Below are 14,292 nucleotides of genomic sequence, written 5' to 3' on the forward strand. Positions count from 1 at the left end.
GGTGAGGCTGCATCTGGAGTATTGTGTCCAGTTCTGGGCCCCTCAGTTCAGGAAGGACAGGGAAGTGCTTGAAAGAGTCCAGCGCAGAGCCACAAAGATGATGAAGGGAGTGGAACATCTCCCTTACGAGGAAAGGCTGAGAGAGCTGGGTCTCTTTAGTTTGGAGAAAAGGAGACTGAGGGGTGACCTCATCAATGTTTACAAATACGTAAAGGGTGAGTGTCAAGAAGATGGAGTTAAGCTTTTCTCAGTGATGACCAGTGATAGGACAAGGAGTAATGGATACAAATTGGAGCATAGGAGGTTTAAGGTGAATATCAGAAAAACTTTTTTAATGTGAGAGTGACAGAGCACTGGAACAGGCTGCCCAGAGAGGTTGTGGAGTCTCCTTCTGTGGAGACATTCAAGACCCGCCTGGACGCCTTCCTGTGTGATGTACTCTAGGTGACCCTGCTCTGGCAGGGGGGTTGGACTAGATGATCTTTCAAGGTCCCTTCCAACCCCTATGATTCTATGATTCTATGATTTTATGATTAACCACGTCTCTAAGAACCACATTAATGCATCTTCTAAATACTTCCAGGGATGGTGACTCAACCATTTCCCTGGACAGCCTGTTCCAGTGCCTGACAACCCTTTTAGTGAAGAAATATTCCCTAATATCCAATCTAATCTCCCTTGACACAACTTGAGGCCATTTCCTCTTGTTACTTGGGAATAAAATCCAACACACACCTTGCTACAACCTCCTTTCAGGGAGTTGTAGAGAATGATAAGGTCTCCCCTCAGCCTCTTTTTCTTCAGGCTATACAACCCCAGTTCCCTCAGCCACTCCTCAAAAGACTTGTGCTCCAGACCCTTCACCAGCTTTGTTGCCCTTCTTAGGACAGGCTCCAGCACCTCAATGTCCTTCTTGTAGGGAGGGGCCCAAAACTGAACACAGGATTCAATGTGTGGCCTCACCAGTGCCAAGTACAGGGACACAACCACTTCCCCAGTCCTGCTGGCCACACTAATTCTAATACAAGCCAGGATGCTGCTGGCCTTCTTAGCCACCTGGGCACACTGCTGGCTGTCATTCAGCTGGCTGTGGACCAACGCCTCCAGGTCCTTTTCCTCTGGGCAGCTTTCCAGCCACTCTTACCCAAGCCTGCAGGGATGCAGAAGGTTGTTTTGGTGCAAGTGCAGGACCTGGCACTTGGCTTTGTTGAACCCTATATAACTGGCCTTGGCCCATCGATCCAGCCTGTCCAGGTCCCTCTGTACAGCCTTCCTACCCTCCAGCAAATTAACACTGTTGCAAAACTTAGTATCATCCACAAACTTACTGAGGATGCACTAGTCTAACTGACAAAAGGAAAAAAGTGCGTTGAAGTGGTATACAGCATAAATTACATATCAGACCAATGTTTTCTCTACCTTTGACTGGCAAAATTTGCGTTTATATCTCATTGAGCAGGCTGGAAGATATATTCTCCCAAACAGGTTTGCTAGAATGAGCACTAGATTTTCCAGGACACCTTCTGAAAAATGTGTTGAGCCTATGTCAAAACAGAAAGTACTTGGGTTACATATGAAAGTGTAACAAAAAAATATTATTTTTTGCTTAAAGTAAAAAACCTCCTATTCAGGAGTTTACTTCCCAACTGCCATTGTCCTTTCAGAGGTTATGACAGATCATCTCATTACATACAAAAAACTCTAGTAGATAATTAAGCAGCTAATATGTACCAATTAATACTGTACTCTTATATGTTCAGATACTGCAGCATATCTCAGCACATAGAATAGATTTTACTAATTTAAGTAAGCATCACTTCATTTTTTTTAATTTGTTGATATTCACGTGGTCATCCATCTTATTAGACAGAATTCTTACCCTAGCATTCTCTGGGGTAAGAATTCCTACATTTTGTGTGTATAGCATTCTTTTTCATTTGTTCCAGAAATAGTAAATGTAGGTTTATGTTACTAGCATTACCATAAGTGTGTCTTGGCTTTCTCAGACAGAAATATGAGCATATGCAGGGTATGCAGAGGCAGAGGCCAAGGATATGAGGATGAACGCTAAGCAAGCAAAAGGTGGCAGCAGCAAGAAGGCACCCAGAAAACTTCAGAACCATTGGGGTTACAGACCCTTACGTAGACTACAATTAAGATGCATGGAGTATTATTTACCTTTAATAGGCTGGCACAATTTGTGGAATAAACCTTTCCTGAGAAAGCTCACCAAAACAAAATTGGAAGGTTCGTGATAATACAGGTGTGTCACGAGTCCGGCAAATCCTATGGGGTTACCTTCTTGATCCAAGTAGCCCTATTTATTTTAAAATCAAGAACAGCCTAGTTGTGACAGATTAACTTGGATATAACAAGAATATAAAACGATGGTATTCAGAAGAACAGTCATTCTACCTAATGCATCAGTACCTATTGAGATTATTCAATTTCCTGAAAATCAAAAATTTGTCCTTACTGAAAAACAAGACACCAATTATTTGAGTATTTTCATGGGAGATGTTAATCTCCCTGTGCAAAGCATGTATCTTGACGTGATAGTTTTAGCACTGATTTAGATCATGCTGCAAATGAAAAATACATACATTCACCAAAGCAAGATTTTAATAATATTTTTTTTTTAATTAATGCAAATGTTTGACGGATGAAAACACAGCAAGCACTGATCTGTGAAATATGTTGGTGCAAGATGTTTGAATGCTAGAAGCTTATACAGTTTCAAAAAAACACAGGACAAACATGGAATAAAACTATCAAAGGCTATAAATTCCAGGACACCTCTCCTGTCAGGGATCACTTTGCATCATGATGTATAAAAAAGTAGGGAGTATCCAGAGAATCATCATGGTATGTTTGATTATATGTTTGTATTTTATTTTGTTTTATTTTTTTTTAATACAGCTCCCTGAGAAAATTGAGACAGGATACTAGTTATGTTGGCCAGGTTGTCAAGTTCTTATGCTAGTTGTAGCTTTTCAGAAATGTTACTCATCTCTCTTGTACATTGACTAGATTCTTCACTTTAATGGGAGTATCAGACTCCTGGTCTCACCCAGCAGACACCCAGCAGAGGAAGTAAAAATGTTGATTATGGCTCCTATTGGAAGCATGACTGGGATGCCTGGGCACAGGTGACTTGTTATTGTAATTACATTATTGGTGTCTCTTACTGTCTGTAGTTCTGGGCTGTAAAGCCAAAATGGAGTAATGCAGAAGACATTTCCAAGTCTTCTCCAAGACCTACTTCCTAATTTTTTTAGAGATATAATTTGTTCCAGCATTTTGGAAATCATGTAATCTTTAGAATGTTTTAAATTCCTGTCATTTCACATGCATGCATCTTCATATACAATATCAATGCACAACTCTTACTTTCCTAATCAATTTGTAATAATATAGTCCAAACTATATGATTTTCTTTATTGAATTTATTCCATAAGGTAAGTAGCTCAGAATTAACCTCAAACTTACAGCACTCTAATTTTATCTTTTTCCTTACATTTCTTTTTAACAGAAAGAAATGGGCTGTTGCTATGAAATATAAAACACGATTCTATAAATGAAAGCATGCTGATAAAAACAAATGAGAATCTGTAGATTTAAGAATTACCCTTTATGAGAACAAGTTAAAACCTACCTCTTTGACAAGAAATTGCAAGCAAAACACAAAATAGATTTTTAATATTTCAGCATATCTTTCTTTTCTGAATGACATCAGTGAATGCTTCAACACTGACAATGCCTGGTCAAACAAATATATATTAAAAAAAAAAAAAAGAAGGAAAAAAAAAAGAAGACGTTAAAAATCCAAGGTAATATTGATATTTTAACAAGCAAAGAAATTCAGTATCCAGCTCTTACACACTGTTTTCTCAGTTGGTTTTCAGGGTGAAAATGTTGGGTGGGGATTATGTTCTATTTTTATTTAAACTGAATGCCTAACTTCTGAAATGCTTGTGTAAAGTTTCTAAAGTTAATTACATAAAATTCATATAAAGATCTAAAAGACAAGTATTTTAAGTATCCTTAAACTAAAACCACTAAGTTTTGAAATTATTCCTTACACTTTAAAACCATTTTAATATTTAAAACACAAGTTTAACAATTTGCTTTGTTGTCTTAAGACTTATATTTGAATTCATTCAGTGAGACCTTGAAAAGAAATGTCTATTTGCTGAAGTGAATGTAAAAGACAGATCATCTGGAGTAAAGAGTTCCTTAGTAATTACAAGAGGAGATCTCTGAACAATTTGTAATCATGGGTTGGTTTACTTAAATTACTGCATTAAATGGCAAGAATAAGAATTCTTTGATTTCAGAGAGTTAGTATGCAGATTCAAAGAACTGAGTAATAAGTATAATTTTCTCATTGTTTCAAGTGAGATAGCATTTCTTAGCTCCCCTCTTCCCTATGGAAATGTATGTTCACATCTCTTCCCCAAAGGAAGAGGAAATTGTAATTATTGGAAGACTTTCTGATCCTCCAAGTTAATGCAAATATTGCATCAAATGAGAGTCAGTAAAAATACCTTCCTAATAGTAACATTCTTTCTGGTGACAATATTTATTGCAAAGAACATATGCATGAAAATGGACAGTACAATACTGTGGAGAAGATGGCGCAGGTACTAGAAGCAGTATAGGAGACTATGCAATTTCATTTGGAGGCCAACTTCTTACTTCTGAAGGGATTAACTTTCTGCTCATGTTAAGGAGCCACTATAATGTAATTAAATTGCTATGAAGAAAAATATATTAAACCTTTGCTCTGGCATCTGCTTTGTCATCAGCCTTTGCAGCCAACAGCATGAGTCTCAATACTAAGGTAACAGTCAGAGGGAACTGGCCTTTCAACTGAGGTACATTAGATTTGATAAGTCTTTCAACTTTGGGCAGTGGGATGTCATAGAAGAACACATTTCCAATCAGATCTTGTCCCCGTCTTCCAGCACGTCCTGACATCTAAGAATGAAGTAATTAATAATTATATTACTAGAATAATAACAGTATTAATTTTAAAATAAATACACCTGATTTGTATATACTGGTACCATCTATACAGTCCTAATAGAGCATTTCTGCAGAATTATGAAAATAATGTGTGAAAAATATGTTGTACTACAAATACAACTGGTTTAAAAATGTGGTGAGTTTATTTAGTTTCTTAAATATGAACTTCCAAATTTGACAGAAAACCTAAAGACTTACCAGAATACTTATATTCTTTCACGTCTTTTTTACATTGATATTTCTTCAAGGTAAATTTTAACTTAATTTATACCCATACAACAACTTTGTTTTCAAGTTATATTTAACTGAATTATTTCTGGGTAGATTTGGGGCAGGGGAAGTTTCAGTATGAATAAAGAACAGAGAATATGAATAAGGAAGACAGAGATGCTGCATAAGTGTGTATTCCCTTGCTAGGGTCAGCAATCTTTCTTTTCCTCATTACATCCCCATTTTATATTCTTATAGCATATTTTTCACACATTTGTAAAATCCTGGCTACAACAAAACAAGCTTTTGTCTTACCGGTTCCCATAACTGAAAACCAAATCTATGCCTTTAATTCACTGACCAATTGTAGCACTTCCATCGCTGGAATAGGTCTTTTGACTGCATACATTTGTTGTCTGGCAGTTTTGAAACATTAGGAAAACCACCTTGGCTGAAACTATTACCATCACCAAAATGAAAAGCTAAAACTCACAACATACCCAAAAGTATATGTAAAAGAAAGACATTTTTCTGAATTTGTGAGGCACGACAGCTTCATGTGTACTGTTCTTGTAATAAACAGTAGATATTCTATTTCCATACCTGTCTGTAATGTAAGGCATCTAAAAATACAGAATCTTCAGCAAAGACAACAGATCTACATGGCATGTTGATTCCTAGAGCAAGTGTTGACGTAGCTGTGACTACCTATAAAATATCAAACGTGATTATATCTATTTGAAATTGAGATATCCAATTTTAAGAAACAACTGTAATATCCAAATTAAATCAACAGTAAATTTACCATAATGTTTCATGTAGCTGAAGTTTAATCTGATGAATTTAACACAGCTACGAACATACATGAATTTCACTGTTTAGTGTAGTTCATATAGCTATTACATATGCATATTAAACTTTTGTATCCTGAAAGTTTATACTACACCTCTTATGGAGCACAAATTGAAATTATATTGAAGTTGGTCACAAACTGAAAAATTCTGTGAATATACTTCAAAATATTGTAGCACTTGCACCAAAACAACCTTCTGCATCCCTGCAGGCTTGGGTAAGAGTGGCTGGAAAGCTGCCCAGAGGAAAAGGACCTGGAGGCGTTGGTCCACAGCCAGCTGAATGACAGCCAGCAGTGTGCCCAGGTGGCTAAGAAGGCCAGCAGCATCCTGGCTTGTATTAGAATTAGTGTGGCCAGCAGGACTGGGGAAGTGGTTGTGTCCCTGTACTTGGCACTGGTGAGGCCACACATTGAATCCTGTGTTCAGTTTTGGGCCCCTCCCTACAAGAAGGACATTGAGGTGCTGGAGCCTGTCCTAAGAAGGGCAACAAAGCTGGTGAAGGGTCTGGAGCACAAGTCTTTTGAGGAGTGGCTGAGGGAACTGGGGTTGTATAGCCTGAAGAAAAAGAGGCTGAGGGGAGACCTTATCATTCTCTACAACTCCCTGAAAGGAGGTTGTAGCAAGGTGTGTGTTGGATTTTATTCCCAAGTAACAAGAGGAAATGGCCTCAAGTTGTGTCAAGGGAGATTAGATTGGATATTAGGGAATATTTCTTCACTAAAAGGGTTGTCAAGCACTGGAACAGGCTGTCCAGGGAAATGGTTGAGTCACCATCCCTGGAAGTATTTAAAAGATGTATAGATGTGGTTCTTAGGATGTGGTTTAGTGGTGGACATGGCAGTGTTAGGTTAATGGTTGGACTTGATCTTAAAGCTCTTTTCCAACCAAAACTGTTCTTTGATTCTATGATATGCTAATCTGAAGGATAGGAGCTCTTAGTTAAAACTGAAGTTCTTCAGCTAACAGTTCATTATTTTACTTTTTTTAAAACCTTATTGTCAACATTTTTTAAATGAATGTGATAAAGTCAATGCAATGTATTTTACCACTGGTTAAATTAATCATATGGAGAAATACTTATTAAATATATGGAGAAACTACAATTTAAAAAAAAAAAAATACTGATGAAAATTTATTAACCTTGATATACCCCATCCTGAAAAGCATCTCCACTGCTTGTCTTGACTTGGCGGACACAGATCCATGATGATACCCAATGCCCCTCTCTGCCATCACTTGCTGCAGATAACCTTTTCTCTCGAACCTAAGTCGACGAAAAATCTTCTCTAAAGTCTACAAATAAAAAGAAATGTTAAGTATTAGCTACAACCAGGTGTTGCTAGTGAAAAAAAGTATCTTATCTGATAAAATTCCAAGCACTACAGAAAATTCAGCTGCATATGATCTTCAGTGAACCTTAGTATATAACTGGATGTGTACCATCAGAAAGTTCATTGTGATGACAAATCCAGACTCTTCAGTACACTTTTATATATACTCAGATTTTTTCACCTTTGCAACAAATGCCCTTACAACAGTTCCAATTGTCATACCATGCAAGTAGATGCAAGCAGACACAGCAAGCTTGCATGTTGATAACTTTCCTACTCAAAGCATGGCCTCATGGCCATGTAAATGTGTGCCACTATCACAAAACAAATCCCTAAGTAGGTATATAAGGCCGATAGTCTTTTGCTTTCATTTGTCATCCCTGCTAGGTACCACCTTCTGAGCTCGCTACACAGTTAGGAGCTTCCCTTTCCCAAACTCAGAAATAGCAATGAATTAAGCAACTGAAAAGCAACGTGCTGGCTGACAGTAATCCAAAAATGCCATTGGGATCCCAAGTTCTCAGGATAAAGAATCATGAATTTTTAAGTTTGGTCCCAATACACAGATTATCTCTCTATTTCAAGACATATCATAATAAACAGAAATAATTACCAAGACACGTCATCAAAATGTTGAGTACTTTTTCTCTGAATTAAGAGCTATATATCACAATTATTTTTTAATTAAAAAAACAAAACCAAACAACAACAACAACAACTACACACAAAAAAAACAACAGTCAGGAAGAGACAGCTTTATGAGCTACAGTCATGTCTCAGGAAGTTTAGATGAAAGGGGATCTCCTCCTGTATATCAATATATACACTATTACTGCTGATGGACATCTGCAGATTTACAGTACTTTTCTCACCTTTCTTTTCCTCAGGATGCATAAACACATTAAAGAGCACAGAAAATTTTGCTTTGTGGGGACTAGAAATTGTAAAGCCTAAAATAATTTATTTAGTATTTTTACTAGTTATGAAGGGCTTAAAAATGTTTTGATAAGCACACAAAGGTGCCAAATGGCCTATGCTGATAACTCAGTCAGAAAAATAGGCATTCGAGATGTAAATCAAGAAGTAACTGAACTTCATTGCTGATAGTTCAAGGAAATTAGTTTATTGTGCTATACATCCCAGGATTCCTATCACAGGGAGCAGTCAGCTTCTTTTATTTGGCAGAATGAAAGTTGTCCATAAGTCTTCAAAATAAAGTTATCTAATTATAAAATTTAAACAGAAATATTTGTAATGTTTCATGAAGTCAGTGTGTACTGTTATGAAGCACCACTGCATCCAACATTATATGTGCTTTATGTATTTATGCACAAATTCGTGCATTTTATACATACAAAACAAAAACCATGTTATAATTATCAGTGAATTACTTACATATTTATCCACTGCTTTAGGATCAGCATAAGTACACATAGAAGGGATAGCAGTTAACTTTTTAAGCTTCTTTTGTAACTGTTGTTGCGTAGTCAAAAGAAGTTCCAAGTTTTCTACTTTACTGGGGCTCAACTTTCTGGTATCCCTTTAGAAAATGTAAAATTAAAAATATTATTTCTGTAATTAACATAATTTGCTTGATTTTAAAATATTCTTTGGTTACTGAAAGATGCACACTCATTCCCTTTTAAACTGTAGGTTCAACCATGTATGTAGATCATAGGATAACAGAATTATAGGATGGTTTGAGGTGGTAGAGACCTTAAAGATCATATACTTCCAACCTCCCTACTCAGGCAGGGACACCTCCCACTAGCCCGGGTTGCTCAGAGCCCCATCCAACCTGGCCTTGAACACTTTCAGGATTGAGGCATCCACAACTTCCCTGGGCAACATGTTCCATTGTCTCACTACCCACACACTGAAGAATTTTTTCCTAATGTCTAACCTAAATCTACCCTCTTCCAGTTTAAAGCCATTACCCCTTGCCCTATCACTACATGCCATTGTAAAAAGTCCCTTCCCAGCTTTCCTGTAGGCCCCTTAGGTATGGGAAGGCTGCTATAAGGTTACCCCAGAGTCTCCCCCTCTCCAGGCTGAACAAACCCAACTCCCTCAGCCTGTCTTCATAGCAGAGGTGCTCCAGCCCTCAGATAATCTTTGTGGCCCTCCTCTGCACTTGCTGCTACAGGTCTGTGTCCTTCTTGTGTTGGGGACCCCAGAACTGGGCACAGTACTCCACGTGGCACCTCACAGGAGTGGAGCAGAGAACAATCATCTCCCTTGACCTCCTGGCCATGCTTCTTTTGATGTAGCCCAGGATATAGTTGGCTTTCTCAGCTGCCAGTGCACATTGCCTTAGACACATTTTTAGACATCAAAGTAGCTTGAAAATCTGCCTCTAAATAGTTTTCTGTCTCCTCTCCAAGTACTGTCCTAAATCCTTAAAGTCCATGTCATTATTGGCAGTAAATCTATCACATTTCTCTTCCATGTTTAGTTACACAAAATTGTTAGAGTTGGAAGGGACTCTAGAGTTCATCTAGTCCAACCCCTCTGCTAAAGCAGGATTCCCTAGAGCACATTACACAGGGCTGCATCCAAGCAGGTCTTGAATGTCTCCGGAGAATGAGACTCCACAACCTGCCTGGGCAGCCTGTTTCAATGCTTTGTCACCCTCATAGTAAAGAAGTTGATACCCCTTGACCAGATTTAATTCCAGGTGGGCCTTAGGTTTCCTCATTGCATCTTTGCATTCTCTGACTACATTCCTATATTGCTTCTAAGGGGCCAGTCCTTTTTTCCACATTCTGTAAATTTCCTTCTTCCGTTTAACTTTTTCCAGAAGACCCTTACTCATCCATGCTGGTCTTCTACCTCCTCTGCTTGATTTCTTCTTCATAGGGATGCACTGGTCTTGAGCTTGGAGGAAGTAGCGTTTGAAAATCACCCAGCTCTCATGGACATCCATACCTTCCAGAGCCCTGACCCATGGTATTCCATTGCATAGATCTTTGAAGAGGCTAAACTTTGCTTTCCTGAAGTCTAGTGTTGTAATGCTGCTTATTTCTTTACTTCTTCCACGCTAAATACTAAACTCCACCATTTTGTGGTCACTATAGCCAAGGTTGCTCCCAGCCTTCACATCTCCAACAAGACCTTGTTTGTTTGTTAATACCAGGTCCAGCAGTTATGGTGAGGCTAAACTATGAAAACATCTCACAGTGGCTGACCCAGCACCAGAACCAGATGCTACATTACTTTTAAGAGATGCATGACAAAAGTTGCTGTTTGGAGAAAGAGCCATTCTGGTATCTTGACATCTCTGATATGAATTATTTGAAATTGACCGATTTCATGTACTCAGGTGTCTCTCTTTGATTCTTAAGTTGATGTGCCAGCACCTTACACAATGTTAGCAACACCAGTATCTTCGTGCTGCCTGACTATGCCCTAAGTATGGCTGATTGACACCTGCCATAGAGCTGCTTCTACTGAGTGGGTTGCTAGCACACAAAGAGGAGCAAGCTGGATGAATGTGCTGCTGCAAGGGACATTCCCCAGAAAGAAGTTATCACAAAATAACCATCTGAAATAATCTGTAAGCTTTTTAACAATACATAGTTCTAATACTTACTCAAGTTTGAATTTTCTTAGCATTTTTGTCACTTTTCTTAGTTCATCCTTTAAACGTTCTTTTTCCCTCTCAGTGTTAGGGTCTTCTTCACTTTCTTGTTTTTCAAGCAAATTGAAGAATACATTCCTGGCTGCACGTTCCACTGAATTCACATTAAATCTTAAAGCAAATAATATACATCGGTTAGGTGAACTCTAATAGATACTTATTTATATGTAATGCTGTTACAATAATATTCAGTGAGCCTTACCATATGACAATAGTTAGACTCTCATCATTAGAAGCACAATACTACTACATCTCCAAATCACAGTCTGCATTCATTTTCGAACTGTTATTCTTTCAAAACTGACTGGTAAAATGTAAAATGATACTGGCAATAAATTACCTATTGAAAGTCTGCTCAACTCTGCCTTTCTCAAATATGAGGACCTGGACATACAGATAAAGGAAACTGTAGCTTAAATAACTAATTCTTTTCAGCTACCCAGCTGAGAATCTGGTCTTCCCTGGTCTTCTGCTTTCCATTTTTATGTGATTATTCCTATGCCTTATCAATCTGAGAATGTGTGCTAGAGAACTATTTACTGATAAGCAGCTTCTTTTATTATTAAGTCCAGCATTGAGGTACGTGCCTACTTATACTGGCAATATCACTGACAATAAATGGTATTGTCAGTAGGCTTAATGTTCTGCATGTCTCATGTTATATAATTGCATCTCACATTTATGCGAAACAGGCTGATTGATGCATTTTTCTGAAAGTAAGTTTTTCAGAGGCTATGCAGTAGAACCACCACCACGTGTCAAATGCACACATTAATAACTTGTCATTCCACCCCCTTCCCTAGCAGACCTACCTCTGCATAGAGCATTTACTCCTCTAAATACAAAGCATACCTTTTCTACAAGCTTTACTTACTACACTGGGACTAAGCAAATGAGAATCGGACTTTTGTTTTAATGTTATTCAGTTTCTTATACTTTTCTCAGATATCAGGCATGGGTTCTACCTTTTCCACACAATAATTAAACACTCCCAGTTTTATAGTTTTATTTCAGCTAAACCTTTAGTGCTACAAAGATACATGGGTTGATAAACCTTGTAGGCCTTTAATTTGTATGTTTCAAAGCAAAAGTAACAAGTACCATATAAATGGCATTTACCAAGCCATATCAGTGCTTAGCTCCAATACCCACTTTCCTGAATATAGGCAATACACATATAAAACAAGAAATATTAATACTTACATAAAAAATATGGCAGGCAACTTCTCCATCTCATGTAATTTATCAACAAATCTTGCAAAATGCTTCCACTTCTCCCTCTCTGAGCAATCCACAGGTTTTGGTTTAAGGTGCTCCAGTAGTTCCTTTACCTGACCAAAGTAGTATTATTTTGGAAATTTTAATGGGAGAAACTTCTCACTGGAGGCTAACTAATATGAAAGTGCTATTTTCCTGTGTCAACTTCTATCACTCAATTTTTTTCATTAAATCAGAACTGCAATAGCCACATACAGCTTACAGACTAAAAAGGTCTGCAAGTTATCAGCTGACTTTGGCAAGAGCTCTGTCCTGGTTTGAGCCAGAATGAGGCCAGTTTTCCTTTTACTGATTTTTTTTCCTTCAGTGAACTCTCTTTTAAGCAGCACACTTGCTGAAATTAGCAGCAAGTTTTCCAGCTAGTGGACTGATAATGCCTGAATGTTTGTAGTTAGTGTTGAGAGACCAAGGACACCACGGTCTACTTGTTGGATTTGGTACTTCAGACACTAAAGGAACAGATCCGTCATATCTACAACCCTCCTGTAGGGAAGAGCAGACTAGACAGATGGCAAAACAGGCAAACCAAAGTATTCCATCTATATATCCATGTACCTCTTGGCTTAAAGTCAAGGATCACAGAAGAAAAGCCCTTCTTCTTTTCCATTTCTTCCGTTCATGGCCAGGATCCATGGAGGACTCTCTCTATCCATCTCCTTTAATCCCTAGGCCTGTGCATTCCTGACCCTCATTACTCTCCCCTCAGCTCCTGTCTGCTCTGCCACTCTCTCCGACAGCACTCCGGGACATTTCAGAACTGTTTACAGCTCAGGAGATACTGTGGAAGTTTCCGGGGGTGGGGAGAGGTGATGGGAGTTTTGCACATACTTGTATATATTTGTACATATTTTCTTTTATCATTAGTATTGCACTGAAGCCACCTACTTTAGTTTTCAATCTGTAAAGTGTCTGGCCTTATTCTCTCTCTCCTTTCCCTACCTGGGTAGGAGGGGGAGGGGATTGAGAGCATTATTGTTCCTGTTTAATTCTGATCCTGAGTCAAACCATGACAAGTTTGATTGCCTAGAGCACATTACTCAGGGCTGCATCCAGGCAGGTCTTGAATGTCTCCAGAGAAGGAGACTCCACAACCTGCCTGGGCAGCCTGTTCCAGTGCCTTGTCACCCTCACCATAAAGAAGTTTCCACTCATATCCAGATAGAACTTCCCATGTTCCATTTTGTGCCAATCGCCCTTTATCCTATTGCTGGGGACTACTGAAAAGAGTCTGGCTTCATCCTTCTTTCACCCACCCTTTAGATACTTATAGATATTCATAACATCTCCCCTCAGCCTTTTCTTCTCCAGACTAGAGTCCCAGCTCTCTCAGCCTTTCCTGATAAGGGAGATGCTCCAGTTTCCCAGTCATCTTTGTTGCCCTCTGCTGGACTTTCTCCAGGAGTTCCTTGTCTCTCTTAAACTGGGGAGCCCAGAATTGAACCAAGTATTCCAGATGTGGTCTCACTAGGGCAGAATAAAGGGGGAGGATGATCTTTCTTCACCTACTGGCCACACTCTTCCTAATGCACTCCAGGATTCCACTGGCCTTCTTGACTACAAGGGCATATCACTAGCTCATAGATAATTTACTATCTACCAGGACTCCCAGGTCCTTCTCCTCAGAACTGCTTTCCAGCAGGTCTACCCCTAAGCTATACTGGTGCATGGGGTTGTTCCACCCCAGGTAGAGGACCCTACACTTCCCTTTGTTGAACCTCATTAGGTTCCTCTCTGCCCAGCTCTCCAGCATGTCCAGATCATGCTGGGTATCAGCACAGCCCTCTGGAGTGTCAGCCACCCCTCCCAGTTTTCTATCATCAACAAACTTGCTGAGGATACACTCTGTCCCCTCATACAGGTCACTGATTAATATGTCAAACAAGACCAGAATGAGTATTGACCCCTGGGGAACACTGCTGGCTACAGGCCTCCATCTTGATCCTCCACCACT

General features: G+C 38.9%; 1 protein-coding gene across 4 annotated transcripts in view; it reads right to left on the minus strand.

The window, feature by feature from the left end:
* LOC127383479 (probable ATP-dependent RNA helicase DDX60) overlaps positions 1-14,292 on the minus strand; it is a 46,444-nt gene that overhangs the window by 7,675 nt on the left and 24,477 nt on the right. For 2 of the 4 annotated variants that reach the window (XM_051616438.1, XM_051616437.1), the window contains exons 26-34: positions 12,267-12,394; positions 11,016-11,174; positions 8,819-8,963; positions 7,233-7,385; positions 5,842-5,946; positions 4,780-4,980; positions 3,656-3,760; positions 2,179-2,317; positions 1,420-1,541 (exon numbers count right to left, since the gene is read on the minus strand). In XM_051616438.1, the coding sequence (XP_051472398.1) occupies positions 1,420-1,541; positions 2,179-2,317; positions 3,656-3,760; positions 4,780-4,980; positions 5,842-5,946; positions 7,233-7,385; positions 8,819-8,963; positions 11,016-11,174; positions 12,267-12,394 (1,257 nt within the window). The remainder of the gene's footprint in view (positions 1-1,419; positions 1,542-2,178; positions 2,318-3,655; positions 3,761-4,779; positions 4,981-5,841; positions 5,947-7,232; positions 7,386-8,818; positions 8,964-11,015; positions 11,175-12,266; positions 12,395-14,292) is intronic. The other 2 variants (XM_051616440.1, XM_051616439.1) reach the window with 2 other exon arrangements.

This window comes from Apus apus, chromosome 4 (genome assembly GCF_020740795.1).
Source record: "Apus apus isolate bApuApu2 chromosome 4, bApuApu2.pri.cur, whole genome shotgun sequence".
Lineage (NCBI taxonomy): Eukaryota > Metazoa > Chordata > Aves > Apodiformes > Apodidae > Apus > Apus apus.